Here is a 22,396-nt window from a genome sequence, read left to right as displayed (position 1 = left end):
TATGTGAGTATGTTTCCATATCAGGCTAAACATTTTTTTCTGTATGTAATTAAGCAAAAGCAAAATAACAAAACAGACGGTTATTCTACAACAAAAGTTTGTTCAGCCCAATTGTAACTCTTTTGTTAAGAAAATAGAAAAGAGAAAAACAAATAATCAAATTGTTAGCCGACTGATGATAGTTAGAGAAAAAAACTAGTGGTGTTTTTATATATAGAAGCTGGCTTTAGAGGACCACCAAACGGTCCAATCCTATAATATTCACAGAGGCACAGAGAGCACGATGGGTCATCTTACATTTTTGTTCCGAAAACAATCGCCAATAATTGAGATAAGAGATCTATACCCGAATTTAAAACATAATTTATAACCCACATATGTGTATATATCTGTAAACATCAACCACCTAACTATATATGAATATGAAAATCATTCGACTAAAATTAAACGTAAGTTATACGACTCTTATAAAGACTTCAAAACAATTATATGTTTTACCAAACTTCCTAACTATATGATTTACTAATCGTATAATTTTTTTGACTTTTGCTTAGTCCCTTTGAATCTAAAAGGATTCTTGAAAATTCTATAATTGTCTCGGATCAAAAGCTATAGATATTAAGTTATTTTTCTTCTATTTTGCTTTCTACGAAATAAGTTTTTTTTTTTGTTTTTTGTATATTAGCCAATGACATATATGCATATGTCAAGTTGGAGTGGAGGTAAAATAATAACAACCACACACCGACTTGAGTTGAGGAGCCCATTGGAAAAAACAGAATCAAATAAAAATTTATCCAAAACAGAAAATGGAATAATAAACAAAAAGATACTCTCTTCTTCTTCTTCTTCTTCTACCTTATCCATTCTTCACCACTTCTCCCACTAATCCGCAAAATCATCATCAATCTTCTTTCTCTCAATCGCAGATCCTTTTAGGGTTTTGTTTTTTTTTAATAATCCCACTGTTTCTACTTTTTTTTGTTATCGATCGCTCAATCTGATCAATAATATGGATAGTTGTATCTCCAATCAAGCGGCGCTACCGTTTCTCCCTTCGCGTTCCAGGAGACAGAGCGGCGACGGAGGCGGTGGTTTTCTTTTTCCGGCGAAGCGGAAGATTAGGTATAGCTCGATGGTTGTGGTCGCGGCGGCGGGACCGAGTCGGTGTGAGCCTGGAAGCAGTCTTAACGCGCCGCTTGAGCCACGATCGGCGCAGGGGAGGTTTCTGAGAAGCGTTTTGCTTAACAAGCGGCAGCTGTTTCATTACGCTGCTGCTGATGAGCTTAAGCAACTTGCTGATGGTAGGGAAGCTGCTTTGGCTCGTATGTCTCTAAGCTCTGGCTCCGATGAGGCTTCTCTCCACAGGTCCGTTATTGAAAACCTTTTTACTTATTCCGAATCTGTTATGCTGTGAACATTCGTAGACTTAGTTACATACACAGAGAGCTGTGTAAATCATTAGAAACATAGGCTTATATAATCTCTCACGAGTTAGTTTGTGTATTCACCCACCATATAAGCTTGCAAAAGTTCAGATGATAAGTTGGCCGATTCTTGTGTGTGATAGTGGTTTTGATGCTGTTTATGGTGATGGAAGAATCAGACTAATGATATTGCTGATTTGTAACAAGATAAGGCTACAGTTATTGAATTGCTGTGTGATTTCCAATGCTCTGCCTTGTGAAGCAAGTTTTGTTTTTGTGTTCCATAAGGCTGGCTCATGTTTCTGATTCTTAATGGAGTGGCTTTTATATATAGTGTTTCCGTATGTATTATATTCATCAGTAGTTTCTTGCCTGTGTTCCACTTACTGTCTTGTTTCTGCAGCTCGTTGTTAAGTTTTAGCTTGCGGCTCAGGCCATTCAATACTCTGTTTGTTGACGTTTCTCCTGCTGTTTTCTGCTCTCTTACGATCACTGATTTCTTGATTTTCTCCATGCTTGGCAGAAGGATAGCTCAACTCAAGGAACGTTACTGCAAAACTGCAGTCCAAGACATAATGTACATGTTGATCTTCTACAAATACTCAGAGATAAGAGTCCCTCTTGTTCCAAAGCTCTCCAGATGCATCTACAACGGAAGACTCGAGATCTGGCCTCCAAAAGACTGGGAGTTAGAGTCGATTTACAGCTGCGATGCTCTTGAGATAATTAAAGAACACGTAAGCGCAGTCATTGGACTACGGGTCAATTCATGCGTGAGTGACAATTGGGCAACCACCCAGATACAGAAACTGCATCTCAGGAAGGTATATACTGCCTCGATCTTGTATGGTTACTTCTTGAAATCCGCTTCTCTCAGGCACCAGCTCGAGTGTTCCTTATCGGATGTCCATGGAAGCGGATATCTGAGAAGTCCCATCTTTGGATGCTCTTTCACAACGGGCACTGCACAGATCTCCAACAAGCAGCAGCTGAGACATTACATCTCAGAGTTTGATCCTGAGACATTGCAGAGATGTGCAAAACCGAGGACAGAGGAAGCAAGGAATCTAATAGAGAAGCAAAGTTTGGCTCTTTTTGGAACCGAAGAGAGCGATGAGACCATAGTGACTTCATTTTCAAGTTTGAAGCGTTTGGTACTAGAGGCAGTGGCGTTTGGGACGTTTCTGTGGGACACGGAACTGTATGTAGATGGTGCATATAAGCTCAAGGAGAATGGGAATGCAGAAGAACAAGAAGGAAAGAGAAGCATATAAACCAGTTTGGTTAAAAGGAAACCTTCGTGATCGTCTGGTGTGGTGTATATATAGAGAAATATTTCTACTGAATCTCTCTCATCACGCAAATTCTTCAGTGTATAGCTTTTGCTTAGTTTATAAATATTTTGACGGCCGAATAAGAAGAATGTGGTGTTGTTTATAAGGGGTGAATAGAGAAAGTGGTGTTAAGTTTCATGTTATGATCTTTCTCCTTTTGTACCGAGGATCTGTTTACTGTCATCAAAACCAAACATAACTAAAGTTTGGATCACTAAAGCTTTTCAAATGGAAGGAGGTCTTACTTAAACCAGACACCTGAATACCTGATGAGTGATGATGATATGACTAAAAAAACCTGGTGATGCTTTACGTTGTGGGCTTTTTTATTCTCGGCCCAAATATCACATTGTTTGGGCCCAAAACTTAGACCTACCAAAATCCCCAATTCTCAACACCAGACGGAGTGAACGTAAAATCTGGTCTCCTTGTTCAATTCCGTTTCTCTCTCTCGCCGGAATATATCTCCTACTTCATCTCCTTATCGTCCGCCACCGTCACATACTTACTGGTAAGCATATTCTTTTTGTCTCCCACATTTAGGTTCCTCTCACTTTTTTTCAATTCTTTCTCCTGCCGCGAATCGCTCATGATTAGGGTTTATCAATTCTGAACCCTCTAGTTACGCAATTTTGCTCAGTGATTTCAGATAAGGAAGATGCCAGACGTCCAATCAATGGTGGCGGAGTTTGTAAACAAGCTCAGGAAGCGGTAAGATCTCTCTCGGCTGGCTTTATTTCGTCAAACCCTTTTGTTAAGATAGTTGCTGATTTGATTTGATCATATATTAATGTGTAGTAAGATTGAGGGCTCACAGGCTACAGCCAAATGCACTGTAGAGCTTCTTAGGTCAGTGATTTCGCATCAGCGGGTGCCTCACGCAAACCAGGCCGCTGCTCTTATTGATGCTGTGAAAGCCGTTGGTCAGCAATTGGTTGCTGCAAATCCAGTTGGTATGCATTCTGAAATTTTCTCTTGTTTTGCTTACATCTTCTCTTTCAATATATGCAAAGGGATTACATATTCCCGAATTTGGTTTTGTAGAGCTTGCGGTGGGGAATGTAGTTAGACGGGTTTTGCATATTATAAGGGAGGAGGATCTTTCTCTCACTACAGCAGCCATGGCTGGTTTGGATTTATTGGATGCAAGTGATGATGATGATATAGATAATTGCAAAGGAATTGGGTATCCTGCAATGTCTGCAGCAGTTGTTGCAGCTGCAGCTAGGAGTACGTTACGCCCTCCGTCTTTGCAAACCTTACTCGAGGGCACTCCTGAATCTGCAACTGTCCCATACACATCGTCATCCGGTGCTGATTCCGAAAGCAAAAGTAAATGTACCTTTTCCATGCCTTTGGCTCTCCTTTCAACATGTTGATTTTTCAGTAGATCCTTATGCCGCCTGTTTTAGTGATGTCTTTGGCAAGCCATGAAGATAAGTCTTATAGCAGGAATATAACAATTGTACGATATCCTTTACAAGTGGATACATATGGTTGCTTTTGAACTAACTTAGACAGATTTAGGTATCAAGTTGTTTTTGTTGTGCTATGGGACCTTTTTAAAGCTTGGAAGATTTTAGGTTACTGGTTCCTGTCGGTTTGTTGCTGGATTTCTTTGTGAATTTGTGTTGTGTTACTGAGATATAGACCTAAAATGGGAAACATATCTGTTCTTATCAGTCTAGTTTTTAGGTGGTTTGTCTCACTTTTATTAGAATCATCCAGCAAAAAAATAAGTTCTAATTTTTGGTTGATATTAATGGTCTAATTACCCTTTGTTTAGCTGCCGATAAAAGTTCATTAACTCGGAAGCTGAAGCATGATGTTATCGAAGGAGTGAATCAACTTATTCAGGAGATTTCTGGTTGTCATGAGCAGATCGCTGAACAAGCTATTGAGCATATACATCAAAAGTACTTTTCTTTTCTATAGCACTAATTATCTGTAACGTGCAATACATGGAGAACCAAAATTGTCGTTTATCAGTGTCTTTCCATGATGCAACTTTTGTATTGCCTAAATTCGATTTTGTCAGTGAGGTGATCCTAACCCTGGGTAGCTCAAGAACAGTGCTTGAGTTTCTGTGTGCTGCAAAGGAGAAAAAGAGATCTTTTCGTGTATTTGTTGCCGAAGGTGCTCCAAGGTTTGGTCTCTCCTTACTATATGTTTCATCCTTGCCATAGTTAGTGTTCTCTGCTTTGCGCAACATTTGATGTACTCTCTGATATGCATGTATAACTCAGCTGCATCATTTTATTCTTCCAATTCTATGATATTATATTAGGTATCAGGGCCATCTACTAGCAAAAGAATTGGTAGCTAGAGGTTTGCAGACCACTGTTATCACTGACTCTGCAGTGTTCGCTATGATGTCTCGAGTGAATATGGTACATATTCAATCCTTTCCAATTTTATATTTCTCTGACCCTAGCTCCTAAATAAATTACATATGATCTGATAATGCAAGGTTATAATCGGAGCTCATGCCGTGATGGCTAATGGTGGGGTTATCGGACCTGTTGGTGTCAATATGGCTGCTCTTGCAGCAAAAAAGCATGCAGTCCCATTTGTGGTTCTAGCCGGTAGTCACAAGGTTGGTTTCGAGTTGATTTAATTTCTCAGACTGTTGATTTCTCTCCAGACTTGATTAAAGGTTTCTTATGTAATAACAGTTGTGTCCACTCTATCCTCACAACCCTGAAGTATTACTAAATGAGCTTAGATCTCCGTCTGAACTGTTGGATTTTGGTGAATTCTCTGATTGCCTGGATTTTGGAGCGGGTTCCGGGTCTCTTCAAGTTGTCAACCCAACTTTCGATTATGTCCCACCAAACCTTGTCAGTCTCTTTATAACGGATACGTAAGTCTCTCCTATATATATATATCTTTGGTTTACTCTAGTTGCTATATTTCTAGGTTGGTCCATTTCTCATTGCATTACTTTTGTTTGGGTAAAGAGTTGATGATAGCGTTACCTTTTTCTGGTTACAGGGGAGGGCACAATCCATCTTACATGTACCGTCTTATTGCGGACTATTACTCTGCAGATGATTTGGTGATGTAGCGATAAAGAAGTAATGGTGAGAAAGATACGCAGTCCACTCAGTTTGGTCAGTCATTCACAGTTGAAGAATATATGTACATTGCACAAACTAGCTTACTCAAGGGTTGTGAATGAGAAAGAGAAACATCTTTGTGTCTGAAAGTTTTTAGGCCAAGTCTATTTTTGCCGTGTCTCCGAGTAATTTCTTTATAGCTCAGTCTCAATGGTGTCTATTGTTACTTGATATACTTTTCCCCCTCAACACAAATTTTTCTTTCTTTGGCTTTTGTATTCCTAACTACCGGAGGTGGACATCCTATTTTATTAATTAAACATTTGGGGGTGCAATTTTACTAATTGGCAATGGTTTGGTTCGGTTGGGTTCGGTTCAATTCCAATTAGCTCATAACCGGATCACTATATCGTCTCCCAGAGAATCGAGCGAGATTCAGACAGACAACAACACCTGCTTCTTTTGCAGCATAAAACCCCATTGTTCAATTGCAAGAGAGACAAAAACCCTACTAAACCCCCCCCACACTAGTTAACTCTGTTACCCTCCGGCTCCCTTCAATCTGTGTATGCTGATACGTATCAGAAGTCCTCGAAAGATCTTAGCTTTGGGGAATCATGTTTTTACTTCTTCTAATGCCTTCTTCTCCGTCTCTTCTCGGCCTTCCCAATGTTCCCCGAACGAGATGGCGCCTCACGCCGTCGCATCTTTGCTGAAGGATTCCAATTGGGAAAAGAACAGTTCTCTCAAATCCCTAGTCTCTCACATGAACCCACATGTCGCTTCACAGGTCATCTCGCTTCAACGCAGCGACAGCGACATTTGCGTTCGTTTTTTCATGTGGGTCTGCAAGCATTCCTCGTATTGTTTCGAGCCAGCTCAGAAAACTCAGCTTCTGAAACTGATTGTTTCTTCCGGTATGTATCGAGTCGCGCATGATGTAATCCTTGTGTTGATTAGGGAATGTAGTAGTAGATGCGAGAAAGAGATGTTGAGACTAATGGGTTGTTTTGATGAGCTTAGAGAGGTTTTTGGATTCCGGTTAAATTACCCTTGTTACAGCTCTCTTTTGATGTCCTTGGCTAAACTTGATTTGGGGTTTTTGGCTTACATGACTTTCAGAAGAATGGAAGCTGACGGATTTGTTGTTGGCATGATTGATTACAGAACCATTGTCAATGCTCTGTGTAAGAATGGATTCACCGAAGCAGCTGAGATGTTCATGTGTAAGTTTCTCAAAATTGGGTTTGTTTTAGATTCCCATATATGCACTTCTTTGTTGCTGGGTTTTTGCCGTGGATTGTATATAAGAGATGCACTCAAGGTGTTTGATGTTATGTCCAGAGAGGGAAGTTGTTCACCAAACTCTGTTAGTTACTCCATTTTGATTCACGGGTTGTGTGAAGTAGGGAGACTTGAAGAAGCCTTTGGGTTAAAAGATCAGATGGGTGAGAAAGGTTGCCATCCAAGCACACGTACTTATACTGTGCTTATTAAAGCCTTGTGCGATAGAGGTTTTATTGATAAAGCTTTTAACTTGCTTGATGAGATGACTGCTAGAGGGTGCAAACCAAACGCTCACACTTACACCGTTTTGATTGATGGGTTGTGTAGAGACGGAAAGATTGAAGAGGCTAATGGTGTTTTTCGAAATATGGTTATAGACGGGATATTTCCTAGTGTTGTAACTTACAATGCGTTGATTAATGGCTACTGCAAAGATGGACGGGTTGTTCCCGCGTTTGAACTTCTTGCTGTAATGGAGAAGAGGGCTTGCAAACCAAATGTAAGAACTTTCAACGAGCTTATGGAAGGTTTGTGCAGAGTTGGGAAACCATACAAGGCCGTGCATCTTATGAAGAGAATGGTTGACAATGGTCTGTCACCTGACATTGTGAGCTATAATGTTTTGATCGATGGGCTTTGTAGAGAAGGTCATATGACTGTGGCTTACAAGCTACTTAACTTGATGAACTCTTTTGATCTTGAGCCTGATTGTCTTACATATACCGCTATAATCAATGCTCTCTGCAAACACGGGAAGGCTGATGTAGCTAGTGCGTTCTTAGGTATGATGCTTAGAAAAGCAATAAACCTAGATGAAGTAATAGGTACAACTCTTATTGATGGTTTCTGTAAAGTCGGTGAAACCCGGAATGCATTGTATATCCTGGAGACATTGGTTAAGATGAGAATATTGACTACTCCTCACTCCCTGAATGTGCTTCTTGATATGCTCAGTAAAGATTGTAAAGTGAAAGAGGAATTAGCAGTGTTCGGGAAAATTAATAAGCTTGGTTTAGTTCCTTCAGTGGTGACTTTCACAACATTGGTTGATGGGTTGATTCGATCAGGTGATATAAGTGGTTCCTTCAGGATGTTAGAACTGATGAAGTTAAGTGGTTGTTTGCCAAATGTCTATCCATACACAATCATGATCAACGGTCTTTGTCAACTAGGAAGAGTCGAGGAAGCAGAGAAGCTTCTTTCTGCTATGCAAGATTCAGGAATTTCACCAAACCATGTTACTTATACTGTTTTGGTGAAAGGATATGTTGATAATGGAAGACTAGATTGTGCTATCGAAACCGTAAGGGCAATGGTAGAAAGAGGATATGAACTAAATGATCGTATCTATTCTTATTTATTACGGGGATATGTCTTATCTCAAAAGGGTATCCATATTTCAGATGAGAGTTCTGTTTCAGATATTGCTCTGAGAGAAACCGATGCTGAATGTATAAACAAACTCATATCTGTGCTGGAACAAATTGGCGGGTCTACCAGCGGATTATGTATTTTCTTGGTCACACGGTTATGCAAAGAGGGAAGAACGGATGAGTCCAACGATCTAGTCCAAACTACACTCAAGAACGGTGTATTTCTTGAGAAGGCCGTCGACGTCATCATGGAATCATATTGCAGCAAGAAGAAACACATAAAATGCCTGGAGCTGATAACACTTGTTCTCGAATCCGGGTATGTCCCGAGTTTCAAATCCTTCTGCCAAGTGATTCAAGGTCTGAAGAAGGAAGGAGATACGGAGCGGGCGCGTGAGCTAGTAATGGAGCTTCTTACCTCAAATGGAGTTGTAGAGAAAGCTGAGGTGTTGGCTTATGTAGAGTGTCTCATGGAAGGAGATGAAACTGGTGATTGCAGTGAAGTAATAGGTATGGTTGATCAATTGCACTGCAGAGAAAGACCCACCTTCTAATATCATTATTACTCTTTTAGCTTTTGTATAGCTTCCTTCTTCTTTCTTCAACGAACTAGAGACAAAAAAAAACCCATATATATAAAGGTGCGGTTTTTTTTAAAAAAAAAAGAAAAGGAGACAGAGAAGAACATTACAGATATATATATTTACAGAAAGAGAAGGTATATACGCACCCATATGCCAACACATGGACATTGATAGAGAGAGAGAGAGAGATATTTATCACTTTCTTCGTTGTTATATCTTCTTCCTCTTCTTCTCTCTCTCTTCTCTTCTCTTTGAGATCTTCCTCTTCTTCTCTCTCTCTTTCGATTGTGTATATGGTTTTTTTTTTTTCAAAAAATAAATAAAAATAAATAATAAACCGAAGCTGTATTAAATAGAACAACACCGTTGATTTGTATTATTATATCCATAAGCTGAAACAAAAACCAGAAAAGAAAAAAAAAACCTTAATTGTTTCGTGTTTTGGTCTCCGTTGGCAAAAAAGTTTTGAAATTTTGATCTCCGCTGATTATTATACTTCGAGAGCTAATTTTGCGTTATCAGTTCCCCCACAAGATTTCGTTTTTTTTTTGTTCCTACTTACCTCTTGCGTGTGCAATTGGTGCACTTGGCAATTTCTCTTCTCTTTGGCAGGTGATTTGGTTTTGCGATTCTTTTTTTTTTAGGGTTTGATTGGATCACGCCCCCCTGATGATTTAGACCCTAATTGAGGTCTGTGTGATTTGAATTGGAAATAAGTGTGTTGATTTGCGTAATTGGGTTATCATTCACATTCAATCGGAAAGAGGCCAACTTGTTGGTGGCTTCCCACACAAGTTCGTTAGCCGATTAAAAAGGTGCTTTCTTTCAGCTGCTCATATTTGACTACTAAACTTTTTGTAATCCGAGTTACGGATATTAATGGTTCTGATTTTTTTGATTTTGTGCTCAGGTTAACGACAAATCTTTGAGGTTCCAAGTTGGAAAAATTGCTATATTAATTTAGGATCTTTCAAGTTGAAGGTGTCAAAGTTTGGAGCTTCAAAGTGTTCTTTATTGATATGGTGGACTGGATCATAGATTCTGATCTGGTCAGGTTTTGGGATAAAGGAGCCCGAAAGTAACAAAGAAGTGGTTTTAAAGTATACCACTTTTAACGGTTTTGACGGATAAGTGCCATGTCTCGTTGCTTCCCATTTCCACCTCCAGGATATGACAAGAAGTTTACAACCGATGAATCAGACTCTTTATTAAAGGTTCCACTTGTTAACTCTTAGGATCTACTCCCTCCTTTGAGATCATGATCTCCTTGCTGGTTTTTCTAACCTTGTCCCGTGCTTGATTTTGTTGGCAAAAGTTTGAGTTAGGTAGGCTCTTAGGATATCATGACTCTTCTTTGAATACTTTTATCTATTGGAGGAATGTGATGAATGAACGGATTAATGGGTTCCCTTGTGTTGTTTTTCTAGAAATTATGGACCCAATAAAGTATAGGAGTAAGTAACATTGAGACTGTTTCAGAATTAGTTTCTCTGATAAATGTAGTGTTACTGTTAAAGTTGGTGGTTGAGTCTAAGGTATTGTCGCCCAAAACAGTTTATGTAGTGATATAGAGGAATTGATATCTGTAATGAGAATCGTCAATGCTGATGGACTTAAACTACCTCACATGGGAGATTCATAAATTCCCCAATATTAGCTTCTGGTCTGCCCCAGTTTTCCTTATGATTTTTTCCTAGCACACAGCAAGCTGTGCAGGATCATTGACTAACATATGATGCGGAGATGTTGCCTTATTGAAGTGAATATATGTTTCTGTAGCTGATGGTTTTGGATGTTAGATAATTGTATCCTATTGATTAGTAAAGGTTAGGGTTTACCTATATGCCCCTGAAGTTTACTGTCCAGTCTCTCTTAGTACTACCACTAATGCGGCTTTCTATCCTTGTTGGAATTTAGAAGCATGCCCTTTGTTCACCAATCTGAGAATAATCTACTAATTGTAGTTGCTTGAGTAGTGTCTTGAGAAACTGCAGGAATTATAATTAGGAAGAGTAGTAAGGAGCTTAAGAATTAGTATATCAGACTAGCTAGGTACTGGAGGTTGTCCGTCTTGAAATAATGATTCACCTGGTTTCTTCTCAAAACTCATTTAAGTTGACCCAAGAATTGACAAGTAAAGGTAACTAATTGTTTGTGTGCCTTTCTTCTAATCTTCACTTATGTATGTGTGTTCTTTTTCTCGTGGGACTTCAACCACAGGAAAAGCTCAAGGAGAAGAAGAAAGATAAAGAAAAGAAGGACGGAAAAGAGAAAAAGGATAAAGAAAAAAGCAAAGACGAACATAAGGAACGGAAGGAGAAAAAAGAGAAACACAAAGATAGGAAAGACAAGGATAGAGATAAGGAAAAAAGCAGAACTTTGGAAGACAGAAAAGCTACGGGTGTTTTGCTGAACAATGGAGACAAAGAAAAACTTGTACCAAATACCTTGCAGAGTAATGGTAATGGAGATTCTAAGTCTATTCAGGACCTGGCAAGAAGGATCAGAGATGAAGAATCTATAGAAAGTCAAAGTCTACGAAAGATTGATATTCCTTCTGGAGTTACAGAGAGCAACAATTTCTACTCAGTGCCTCAAACCAACCATACGAAAGTGGATGAAAAGAGAATCAGTACCCATAAGAACTCTGCTATGGCAAAAAGGTCTGAAAGTCCGGTTCTCCGAGTATCATCTTGCATGGATCAGAAAGGAGCTGAAGTTATATTTAAATCAGTGGTGAAAAAAGATCAGGCGAAGAGAAAAGAACTACTAGAGAAGAATCACCGCAGGGAATGTTTGACAAAGAGTGATAAGCCATTAATCAACGGAGAGATAAAGAAAAGTGAACCAAACAACATAACAGATAGAAGTAGTAAAGAGAAGAAAACAGAGGTGATGAACAAAAATGTTCTGAAGAAACCAAAGTTTGTAGAGGGAGGGCCCAGATTAAAAGGGAGAGAACATGACGTTGTGGATACTAGGGATTTTAGAGAGTCAGACCATCCAAAGGCGGGCGTCAAGAACCTTACTGCGGAGGGAATTCTTGGCAAACGAAAGGATCTTCAGACAAATGGATTCTTGTATGGTGAGTCCTTCCCTAAATTCTTTTTGAAATTGAATAGATATATTCTTTTATAAGTTCTTTTTACTTTATATTTTATTCAATCATGTTCTTTACTCATAACTCATTTGTTCTCCTCTATATATTAGTATATCTATTTTCACTGTGTTATTATTGAAATCTTGATTTCGATCATTTTTGGTTTTCGTGCAATATGGGGAAGTGTTTTTCTTATACTATTACTGTTCGTCTCTTAGCGCGGGTTGTTTAATTGTTTGTGCAGAGAATGGGTCTAAGCCAAACGAGATACCTACGCCAGTTGGTTCTTCTATTGCATCCGTGGAAAACGGAAGAAACTCTGTAGCATGCCAAACTCATCCAAAGCTTGTTTCAGAGCTGCAAGAAATAGTGACTAATCCAGAGGTCAAGGAGCAGAAAATTAACGGTTTCATTTTTTCTCAAGAAGTCAAATGCCATTCACCGGTTTCTTCAGGGAAAGTGAAAGAAAGAGTTGAAGTATCTGCAAGAAAACGGCCTCATTCGGACTTAAAGTATTTGGATCAGTTGCTGAATGTACCCAAAAGGGAGGAATTGCCTGAGGTTGATGATGATGAACAAGAGTGGTTATTTGGTCAGTCAGGTGTGAGATTATTAAAAAAGCAAAGAGCAGATTATACTAATTCAGTTGTTGAGAATCCGGAAGTTTGGAACCAGGCTCTTAGAATAGAATCCGCCGATATATTAGCTCTTCCGTATGTGGTTCCATTCTAGTTTAGACGACATTCCAGAAAGATCATCACATTGCAGGGACTCTTTGCTCGGTTAAGAAGGATCCCAATGACGGTTGATTCATCAATAACTTGGTACAACTGGAATGGAAGATGTTGCTGTATGAATGGTTGGCTTCATGAGATGGGAGAGGCTTCCCTAGTAGAACAATTCAAGTCAGTAAGGACTGTGTAGGTTTTAGAGTTAAATCGTTTTGAGAGTGGGATTGTTGGAAATGAGATTTTCGATAAGAAGGATCTCTGATAGACGTTTGGTTCAGTTTTGATTCTGCTGTGTCATCATCAGTAGATTGCTTTAGCATTAAGCTGTATATTATTATCAGGGAGGATATAGCGAATAGGGGAGAGATCTTATCATTTACCCACTAATAACATTACATTTTGTCTCTGGGTGAAAATTATTCATGGAAATCCATACAAATCTTGATGTTACTGAGTACTGTCTTTTTCTCTTACTGCCGTTTTTGGAACGAGAAGCGTTTTAATCATAAACAGGACTGGTAAAAAAGCTCAATTTCTCTTTCCGAAACAGAAGTAGCAGTATAGCTGAAGAAAACTATGTTATTAATAGAATATAACAACTAACATAAAGATAGATGAAGCCATGAAGAAGAATCAAAAACCAAAGAAATCATCGGGTTTGCTTCAAAGTTTATAGGGACTTCGAAGTTATTGTATCACACAAAAGAAAAGGCAAATAGAAGCATTAAAAAAGACACCAAACAGACATGAAACCATCTCAAATTGGAGAGCTTGAATCTGTCTTCAAGGCATTAGTTATATGGATCTTGTCTAGAAACACTGCTCTTGAGGAATTATCATTCGAAAACCGACCCAAAACCGCGATTGTTGCAGTGCTGCTTCCAAACTTCTCGATTCCTCTAGAGATCATACAAGTATGTCCGGCTTCCGCCACAACAATCACATCCCCGCCAACAAGAGGAGATAGCGTCTCAGCGATCTGTCGAGTCATCCTCTCTTGCACTTGAAGTTTGAACCCGTAAAAGTGTACAATCGACTGGATGAGCGAACTTCCAATAGTCTTGGGGTTGGCTCCTTCAGCACAAAAGTAGCCAATATGAACAACTCCATAGAAAGGAAGCAAATGATGCTCACACATTGACCAGAAGGGATTGTTCAGTTCACAGTGAAGCCTCTTCTCTTTGACCTCGCCGTTGACTTTGGCAGAGTTAAAGCCGTTCAACTTCATATCAAGGTTGGCTCTTTGGAAGTTCATCATCCATTTGAGGTACCGAGATGGTGTAGCAATGAGTTCTTTCCTCAACGGATCTTCTCCCAATGATTTCAGGATGGAAACGACAGCAGACACCATTTCAGGGTCTTGTTCAGGTGAGAATTTAGACGAGCTTTTAACGCTCGGGCACCACTCTTTCACGGGGCCGCCATTTCTGCACAAAGCTTGCGTTTTGACGCCTTTGAACATCAAGAAACTCAGAAATTCACTCCAAAGACTCGAGCTTTCATCCTCGAAAACTCCTGAGCCCGAGGAAACGAGCAGCTTCACAAATCCACGGTGGCTGGACGAGTCCAGAGAGTCCAAGTCCAAACTGGGGAAGTGAATGTGAGAGCATTCGAGAACAACAGCGACTCCAGCTGGTTTGACCCAATGTTGGAGGGCTGAGCAAATACCATCAGACAAACGCTGAGGGTCTTGGAGCCGCTTGGCGAAAACATCAGTGACTCTAGAGAACTTGCTCAGTCCCAAAACTCTTTGGCCCGATGGGACATAGCCTATGTGACACTTGAAATGAAAAGGGAGCAAGCAAGATTCACAGTAAGAGTAATGATCAAGATCTCGTACAACAACAAGTCCTCCCACTCCTCCTGCTTGTCCAACTCCTTCATCCAACCCTGCTTCTGGAAACAGAGCACTCTGTACATAATCCTTCACTTTTTGCTTATAACCTGACAAAAATTAATACTTTCCACATTCAAACTTATTGCACCAAGGAGAAAGCCAATCCAGAAAAGTAACAAGCTAAACAACACAAGGAAGAGAAACTAACAACCTAGATCAATAGCTCAGGAACAGAGTTAGTTAGTTATATATAGCTAAAGGAGATAGATTTGACCTCTGGTGCCTTCACGAAGAGCCTTGGCGACACGGAAAGGAGTCTTTTTGATGCCTTCCCTATTGACATCTTCATGAAGACCTTGAAGAAGAAGTTTGACAGCGTCTTGGATAGCTAACGTCTCAGGTTGGTGCTCGAAAGCAAGCCCAACGAAGCCATTTTTCATTCCAATCTCAAGCTCTAGTTTCAAATGTCCCTCATCTAACGCCCCCATTGACCAAAAAAAAAAAAAAAAAGGCACCCCACCAGATCAGATCCAGAAAGGGGAAAGTAGCCAAAAGAAAAAACAAAAAAAGAGATCACAAATCAGCAAATAGCAATACTCGAATCCCCCAAAACGAGAATCCGTACAAGTGGGATGGTTTTTTTTTTCTTCTTCTAAAATTTCAAATCCGCAAATCCGGATTAAAAACGAAGAATCGAGTCGTTGATGTTTAAAAAAAGTATCACCAAACTAGGAAAGGGACAAAGGAACAAAAACAAAAGTTGGAAAGGTTGCCCACTAAAATTCTCACCACAACGCCCAGAAACAAGAAGAAAAAAAAAAAAAAAAGGATGGGATTTTTCCCTGAAAGGTCAGAAATGGGATAATACACGACGCGGGTGTGGGGGACGAAACAAAACCAAGGGTTCCCGTTGATCAAGGAATATGTGGATTTGTATAATCGTTCATTTTATAGAGACATTTTTTAACAACTACAACTCGCGTTATTATGTGGAGTATAAAATTGCTACATGGCATTATTAACAACTACAACTCGCGTTATTATGTGGAGTATAAAATTGCTCCATGGCATTATTAACAACTACAACTCGCGTCTCATCGGGAAGCGTAATGCTATGCATCTGCCATGTTTTATAAGTAGAATAAAAATAGATCAACGAGTTTTGTGTTTTTTTTTTTTTAAACTTTCTACTAATGTATACAGACAGTATTATTATAAGGCGGCGAAGACTTTTCGAATTCACCAAACCCTTTCAACTTGTTCTTCTTTTCTACTCAGTAATAATAATAATACCTACCAACCTACTTGTTTTTTTTTTTTTCCTTTTTACCACCTGAACTTTTTTATTAAAAAAAAATGCTTTGATAGAGAATAATATCAATTCTAATTATGTAAGACTCGAAGTTTGACAATATATGTATTTTAAGACTATACTGATAATACAAATTACAAACTAATCTATTGATCTAATGTACAAACATACATTTTAATTAAAAACAAGCAATCATGATAGAACTAATAAGACTTTTTTGGAAAAGTAATATGATTGACTTATCTAAGAATTGTTTGTACCGGGGGGGGATTGTCATACGTTTACGACTACATTATTATTATAAGAAGGATAAGAGAACGTTTGTAAAGTGATATACTGAAAAACAGTGTGTAATACTGTTCTCTCAAAGAATGAGATTTGACAAAACTGTTTTTAAGTTTTTTTACAAAACAAAATTTATCAGATCAAGTCGGGAGGTGTTGCCTTCCTCAACCCACAAAAAAAAAAAAAAAAAAAAAAAAAAAAAAAAAAACCATGGATGGTGTAGGAAGAAGAAACATAACAGAGTTCTCCAAACAATTATAGAGTTGATCATCTATTTGCAAAGCTCTATACATGAATTGCAACGTGTTAGAAGAAATATCGCCTTAAACGACTGTGAAAGGGCATTCATACTATATATTCATATACATTTGAATATCTTTTAAATTGTAATTATCCAAAAAATAAACGGGTGTGTATGTAATGTAATGAAGAAAGATAGAAACAAGTTCTTTAACAAAAAAAAAAGATAGAACAAGGAAAGAGTACCTCTGGTATCCATGGCGAAATGATTGGTTAATTAGTTGCACTTTCTTGTTCTCTGTGTTTGATATATGTATATATAGCCAAAAGCATTCAAAGTTCCTGCTTAAGTAATATGTTAAGAAGAAAGAAGAAGAAGACTCTATATATTGGTGAAATAATTCATGTTGGGACATGTAGACCAAAATATAATTAAAATAACAATCAAAAGAAGACAATGAAAATTATTTATCTTTTTTTAATATATCTACATCATTGATGTTTTTTTTTTTTTAGTTTGAATTTGAGACAAAAAAAAAACCCCTTTTTTTTCTTGAGTGCCGCTCTCTCTCTCTCAAAACCCTACATTATTGGTGGTTGGCGCTTCTCGCCGATGTTATCAGTGGCTTCCCTTTCGTTTATGCTTTAGTTATATGGTTCTGCAATTCATCTTGATAATGGTAGCTTTATGGTGATCCTTAGTAGTATCGAGCAGATTTAGTAGCTTTCGATTGGGATGTCTCGGCTCCTTTCTAGGCAGAAGTTTCGTTTTGTTTGAATAAGATAGTAGAATCTTAAGTTTGTAGAGTTCCTTCTTCTTCTTGTTGTGCATAGTGGGTGATAGCTTCCTCCTTTTTCGTCGGTTTTGTTTATGAGATTGATGTTTCTTCGAGAAGTTAAGCTTCGCTCCTCATGTTTTGAAGACTTCTAGTTTGACGTTCATGGGCGTATCAACGTCGTTTTCACTTCCGCAACTGAGTGGTCTTGCTTGTCGTGTTATGAAGTCCTTGTTCCTTGATTTCGAGAGATTGGCTCTCATCGTGTTAGGAGGTGGTTGATGTTATTCTTGAGTTGGTTGTGGGCATCCTTGGTAAATCTCATTCGTTTGTGTGGTAGAAGAAGAGGTTCTTTACTCTCTTAGTTCTATTATTTCCTTTAAAATCTTTTGGCCGGTTGCTTGTGCTTTTAGATTAAGGTTGTTGTTTCCTTTCGTTTTTGTTATTAAATGCTAATGTTATGTTTGGTTTTACATAGTTTCCGGGGAAATTTTGTGTTCTTCCAGCCTTTGTCTTTGGAGACATTTTTGTAGTCTACCGATTTAAGTCTTCCATCTTTTGGGCGTAGTATTCTACTTTGTATGCTAGCTTGGTTGGAACCAAGTTTATTAATAACATCACTTCGACAAAAAAAAAAAGATGCATGATTTTTTTATGCCAATTTGAATCAATATTTTAAGTCAACTAGTGTCAGTTTTCCATTAGTCGCATTATTTATTTAAAATAAATAAACTAGATAGCTTTGCCATAGTATTTAAAGAATTTGCGTACCATGCATCGTTCTTTCTCTATTGTTTCTCAGATCTGTTTGGTGTTTAATCATTCAAAATTGGAAATTGGATGTGATATTAATAAAAATAAAAAGGGACCTTTAACCAAACTTAGTTTAAACACTAAATATTACTCCTTCTCTATTCATAAAAGAGTGTTGTTTTAGTCTTTTCACACAATTTTTTTTGTTTTTAAATAACTTTTACATTTTTATATTTTTGTGTTAATATAATAATAATAATTCGATATTGATAACAAAAAAACATCAATCTTTGTAAATAATAATAACAAACAAAACATCAATCTATTAAGAACCAATAATTTAGTAGTAAATAAGTTTTGTGCAAAACAAACTTGTTGTAGCAATTGAGTCTGTAAACAAACCCCATAAATGATTGTAAAGCATATGTATTATTGTTTTGAATATATTAATAATTCTGACTTCTGAGCTCCAACCCCACTCACGTGTATCATGCATTAGTCTTTTTTTTTTTTTTTTTTTTTTTTTTGGTGAGATGCATTAGTCTTTCTTTTATATTATAGTTTTGGTTATATGAAAAGGAATCTTTACAACTCGGACCACTACTCTTATAAAGAAAGGAGTATAAAAATTATCGCAAAAAAAATCTATAGTATAAAGTTATACATGTTTTCAACGGACTCATGATAAAATCTTTCTTAGGGCATGCATTTACTGTTCATCACCTGGAATAAATTGATATTTGCACTTTTGCAGTTCTCAATCTCAAGTCTCAACTTAGGTAGTTCTTCTTAGCTCTTTATTTGTATTAGTATAATAAAGTTAAGCATCTTTGCTATTTCATAAACAAATAAACATGTAAGCAAGTTGGTACAGCAACACCAAGCTTGTTAGTTGTTACTCAAGTTGCCGCATATATATATATCACACCAAACTAAACGTAAATTTGTGAGTGTTCAGTAAAATCTGAAAATTAAACGTAATCTTAACAGTTGACAAAATAAGTGGTTACAATGTGACCAGCCAAACAAAACAACGTATACAAGTAATTTGGGTTAGTGATGTCGACGCATCATTATGCTGAATTTAAACATTATTCAACTTTTAACTCGCGTAACAATTTATATGTACTGAAAAAACCCCTCTAGTGTAGTAAAATGATCTCTTTTGATGTGGTGTCAAAGTCCAAACGATTTTCAATAATTGTGTATGGGTTATCAATCTTCCCATGTTTTTTTCTACCGACAAATTTTATCTGGATTTGGTATGTACACAGTATTTCGGATTGTGATATGTTTTCGTTTAGTCTTACTATCAATAATTCAATATCACTAACTAACGTCAAAAACAAAATCTGCAAGTTATCTCCAAAAGAAACCAGCAAAGAAAGAAAGAAAGAAAAGGTGTTGAAAAGCTGTAAATAACAAAAAGATTAGAGAATCCGAGTCACCAAGGACAAAACCACTAACCCCACTTATAATGACTCATTTCGTGGAGACAGAAAACATGATACACTAACAAGTAACTATCATCCTGCACTAACAAAAACAACATAATCATCTTGGTGATTATGAGAGTAGGGAAACGAGAGAAACAAATTCAAGGGTAACTCTTCCCTTAGATCTAGTGTTGATGACGAAATGCTCCGGATATTTCCTAAGCAGCATCAGCAAACCGTACCATGGTTTTCCCTTTGCTTCAGGGATAGCCCAGTCTTCTTGTGTCAGGTATCTTCTTATCCGACTGTGATGCCATATGTTATCATACTCGTTTAATATCTGTCAGTGTCACAGACCACCCACTACCATGCTTGAGCAATATCTTTGAATAACAAAGAGCTTGATTCATAGTAAGAACAAACTCGTTATCCAAAACCTGTGGAGTAATTATCATACTTCCTAGACTTATACACAAGTAGAAAAATCCCATTGGAAGACTGATTTAAGGACCCAGCTTCATACTAATTCCCACAAATCTAACTGGTTTAAGTGGGTTAATCCTACCACTGATATCACTTTTTTAAGACTGATATGCGTCTAATATCCCAGGGACTTCTATTGATTTTGTATACAGACCAATTAACATGAAATCTTGTAAAAAGGAAAATATAGATTGCCTTTTCGATCGTGCTACATGCTGTATTAAAAGAAGGCAGAGAAAGTTGTAGCAAGAACTAACCACAGAATGAAGTTTTTCCATAGGCATCCACTCTCCCGGACCACACAAGTCTGAAAGCACGGTGGCAACAGATGATACAACATCTTTTTCCTCCAGAAGCAAAACTTGTTGATCATCAGCTTCACGGTCTACCTTTGCTCTGTAGAGAATGTATAATATGTATATAGAGGGTATTTATGTACATTAGCAATACCTAGTAACCCTACTTGTATCTTAGTATATATAGCTGTAATCTCTCTATCAATAATATTAAGCCACACATTCTACATGGTATCACAGCCACGATTCTAAAAACCTAAATACAAAAATTTTTCTCTCGCTTCTACATGCTCTTCCCTCTCTCTTCTTCTCTGGCACACATGGAGCAGACAATATATCGTGTTGTCAGTTTGTCACTATCATGCAATCCAAGTCTACCACACAATCACTACAACTTAAACTAAAAAGTCTCAAAGCATGATCTGATCAATCATACATCACAATCTGAAACATGCATCCTAATTAGTTGCACAATGATTTTAAAGCTAACAAAAGAACAAATCAAACACTATCATGAGTAATCTGGTCTCACCTCCGGGAGCATATCCATCTCTCCTTGTTTTCTTTCCACTCCCCCTAAGATCCTCCTCATCGTCGTCATCATCATCGTCTTCATCATCTTCATACTCATAGAACTCCCTACTTCGCCCGCCCTTCTTACCCGACCCGGAACCCGGACCCGAATGATAATTTTGGTAGGGAACAACACTAGCCTGCCCTGAGACGTGGTGCCTAGGCCCCAACGGCCCGCCTAAGATACTCCGAACCGGTAGTAGGAAGTAGAACTCTTTGTCACACAATTTGCAAAAGGTCCTGTGAGTCAAGCTTGACGTTGGGGTTCCCAGGGAGATGGAGGACACCTTCAACGAAGCAGCCATTTTTACCAAGGACCTCGAGAGAGAAGCGTCGTCTAGTGAAATCATAGAATATCCGAGCGTGGTTGCGCGAAATGTTCATCCCGCCGCCGAGGGAGGAGAGGTCGACGTCGACGGTCGATTTCTTAGAATTCCGGCCGAGCATAATGGAGTAAGACTGCATAAAGTATTCGAAATCCTCACCTTGAAGCTTCGCGAATCCGACCTCCACGTCACTGCCGCCTTCTATGGCCGTAGCCATGCCGTGAAATTCTCCGATTTGATCGGGATTTGAAATCGAAGATGAGAAGAGGAACGCAACTGTCTAATTAGGGATTGTGTAATCGTAATAAGATCTGTTTGGAAACCGATTTAGCTTATCTTGGATAGGGATAGGCGGATTAGCTTTTTACCGGTTAAAGTAAAAAAAAAAACAAAAAAAGGCGATCATATTTTTCAGCCTCCTCAAACGTAAACTACTAACTACGATGGTCTGATCACACAAGTCACGCTAACTCAGGCCTAAAAACAATAGCTTTATTTGGGCCTGAGCTATTAACTTGAACCGGCCCATTATATATTTCATAAACCCACTTGGTAATATATATTTTGTCAAACCGCGTTTATCTGATCTGATGATATACATGAACCTCCTTGCAAATGACATGAAGATGAATATGAAATGAATGCATCATCAATCATGTGACGATAGGAAGGAATATAAAAACATAAACCGCGCGGGTAAAGCAAAATTTTACAATGATAATAAAAAAAAAAGCAAAATTTTAAAATATATATAATCACCCGAAAATATCACAAGCTATATATATATATACTATACAAAGAATCTTCCTTTTTCTCCACTTTCCAGGTGCAACTCATGCAAGAGAAAAGGCTGGAACTTTTGTCTTTTGATGGCTAAGCTATAAAATCAATTTGACCAAACTGTTCCACGATTCGAATCAAGACACGTGTGATGTAACCCACAACATAGTTCTTTACAGCCACTTGTCATCTACCACGTGCCCATAAATACGGCTGAACATGAACCACGCGGACTCCCATTAGATGATGACGCAAAGCCGTAACGGCGTCATTTGCTGAGCTGGACTGTCTTAACCTGTTAAACACTGTCTCTCGAAGATCATGGGACCATCTTTAATCGATGTCCGCCACGTGTCGCGGCTAGAGTCGAGGTCGTGTTCGAGATTCGCGGAGAGAAGAAAACT

General features: G+C 38.2%; 6 protein-coding genes, 1 long non-coding RNA gene and 1 pseudogene across 13 annotated transcripts; 5 read left to right on the top strand and 3 right to left on the bottom strand.

Moving 5' to 3' along the window:
- The first annotated feature begins 541 nt into the window (after positions 1-541).
- Positions 542-2,904, top strand: LOC104733110 (phosphoserine aminotransferase, putative (DUF760)). The gene is made up of 2 exons (XM_010452749.3): positions 542-1,368; positions 1,951-2,904. Exons 1-2 carry the CDS (start codon positions 1,013-1,015, stop codon positions 2,699-2,701), a joined length of 1,107 nt encoding a protein of 368 aa, XP_010451051.1. The 5' UTR covers positions 542-1,012; the 3' UTR covers positions 2,702-2,904.
- Positions 2,905-3,009: 105 nt separating this feature from the next.
- LOC104732599 (NagB/RpiA/CoA transferase-like superfamily protein) lies at positions 3,010-6,164 on the top strand. Of its 2 annotated transcripts, none has more exons than XM_010452193.2 (10): positions 3,010-3,272; positions 3,402-3,472; positions 3,560-3,714; positions 3,806-4,099; positions 4,548-4,677; positions 4,800-4,907; positions 5,049-5,151; positions 5,232-5,357; positions 5,437-5,624; positions 5,756-6,164. In XM_010452193.2, the coding sequence occupies exons 2-10, from the start codon at positions 3,420-3,422 to the stop codon at positions 5,826-5,828; spliced, it is 1,230 nt and encodes a 409-aa protein (XP_010450495.2). In that variant the 5' UTR covers positions 3,010-3,272; positions 3,402-3,419; the 3' UTR covers positions 5,829-6,164. The 2 variants fall into 2 exon arrangements, with proteins under 2 accessions (XP_010450495.2, XP_010450620.2); XM_010452318.2 differs by having other exon boundaries at positions 3,134-3,272; positions 3,806-4,093.
- Positions 6,165-6,246: 82 nt separating this feature from the next.
- On the top strand, positions 6,247-9,150 carry LOC104732804 (Pentatricopeptide repeat (PPR) superfamily protein). Of its 5 annotated transcripts, none has more exons than XM_087473500.1 (3): positions 6,258-6,737; positions 6,988-7,046; positions 7,165-9,150. In XM_087473500.1, exon 3 carries the CDS (start codon positions 7,265-7,267, stop codon positions 9,032-9,034), a length of 1,770 nt encoding a protein of 589 aa, XP_087329626.1. In that variant the 5' UTR covers positions 6,258-6,737; positions 6,988-7,046; positions 7,165-7,264; the 3' UTR covers positions 9,035-9,150. The 5 variants fall into 5 exon arrangements, with proteins under 5 accessions (XP_010450791.2, XP_010450727.2, XP_087329626.1 ...); XM_087473449.1 differs by having other exon boundaries at positions 6,943-7,046; XM_010452489.3 differs by having other exon boundaries at positions 6,247-6,737; positions 6,943-9,150.
- Positions 8,437-9,381, bottom strand: LOC147949492 (uncharacterized). Its single transcript, XR_015571747.1, has 2 exons — positions 9,211-9,381; positions 8,437-9,089 (listed from the first exon to the last, which is right to left on the bottom strand). It is a non-coding gene; the product is annotated as an uncharacterized LOC147949492 (long non-coding RNA).
- On the top strand, positions 9,148-13,345 carry LOC104733015 (uncharacterized). Its single transcript, XM_010452661.3, has 4 exons — positions 9,148-9,879; positions 9,975-10,278; positions 11,285-12,149; positions 12,409-13,345. The coding sequence occupies exons 2-4, from the start codon at positions 10,201-10,203 to the stop codon at positions 12,894-12,896; spliced, it is 1,431 nt and encodes a 476-aa protein (XP_010450963.2). The 5' UTR covers positions 9,148-9,879; positions 9,975-10,200; the 3' UTR covers positions 12,897-13,345.
- On the top strand, positions 12,905-13,345 carry LOC109129403 (uncharacterized; the record flags this gene model as incomplete). Its single annotated transcript, XM_019237585.2, is given in 3 exon segments — positions 12,905-12,966; positions 12,968-13,034; positions 13,037-13,345. Coding segments are annotated over 3 exon segments (204 nt in total), but the record flags the coding sequence as incomplete, so codon positions are not given.
- A 111-nt stretch (positions 13,346-13,456) lies between these two features.
- Positions 13,457-17,224, bottom strand: LOC104732515 (GTP cyclohydrolase 1). Its single transcript, XM_010452102.3, has 3 exons — positions 16,816-17,224; positions 15,007-15,207; positions 13,457-14,839 (listed from the first exon to the last, which is right to left on the bottom strand). Exons 1-3 carry the CDS (start codon positions 16,826-16,828, stop codon positions 13,653-13,655), a joined length of 1,401 nt encoding a protein of 466 aa, XP_010450404.2. The 5' UTR covers positions 16,829-17,224; the 3' UTR covers positions 13,457-13,652.
- Positions 17,225-19,498: 2,274 nt separating this feature from the next.
- On the bottom strand, positions 19,499-21,562 carry LOC104732435 (FHA domain-containing protein FHA2-like; annotated as a pseudogene). The gene is made up of 4 exons (XR_015571486.1): positions 20,846-21,562; positions 20,601-20,624; positions 20,275-20,411; positions 19,499-19,874 (listed from the first exon to the last, which is right to left on the bottom strand). The product of XR_015571486.1 is annotated as an FHA domain-containing protein FHA2-like (transcript).
- Between the last annotated feature and the right edge of the window lie 834 nt (positions 21,563-22,396).

Source organism: Camelina sativa, chromosome 1 (genome assembly GCF_030686135.1).
Source record: "Camelina sativa cultivar CO46 ecotype springtype chromosome 1, ASM3068613v1".
NCBI lineage: Eukaryota > Viridiplantae > Streptophyta > Magnoliopsida > Brassicales > Brassicaceae > Camelina > Camelina sativa.
Note: the sequence above shows the minus strand (reverse complement) of the source record. Positions and strands in the feature narration are given on the sequence as shown.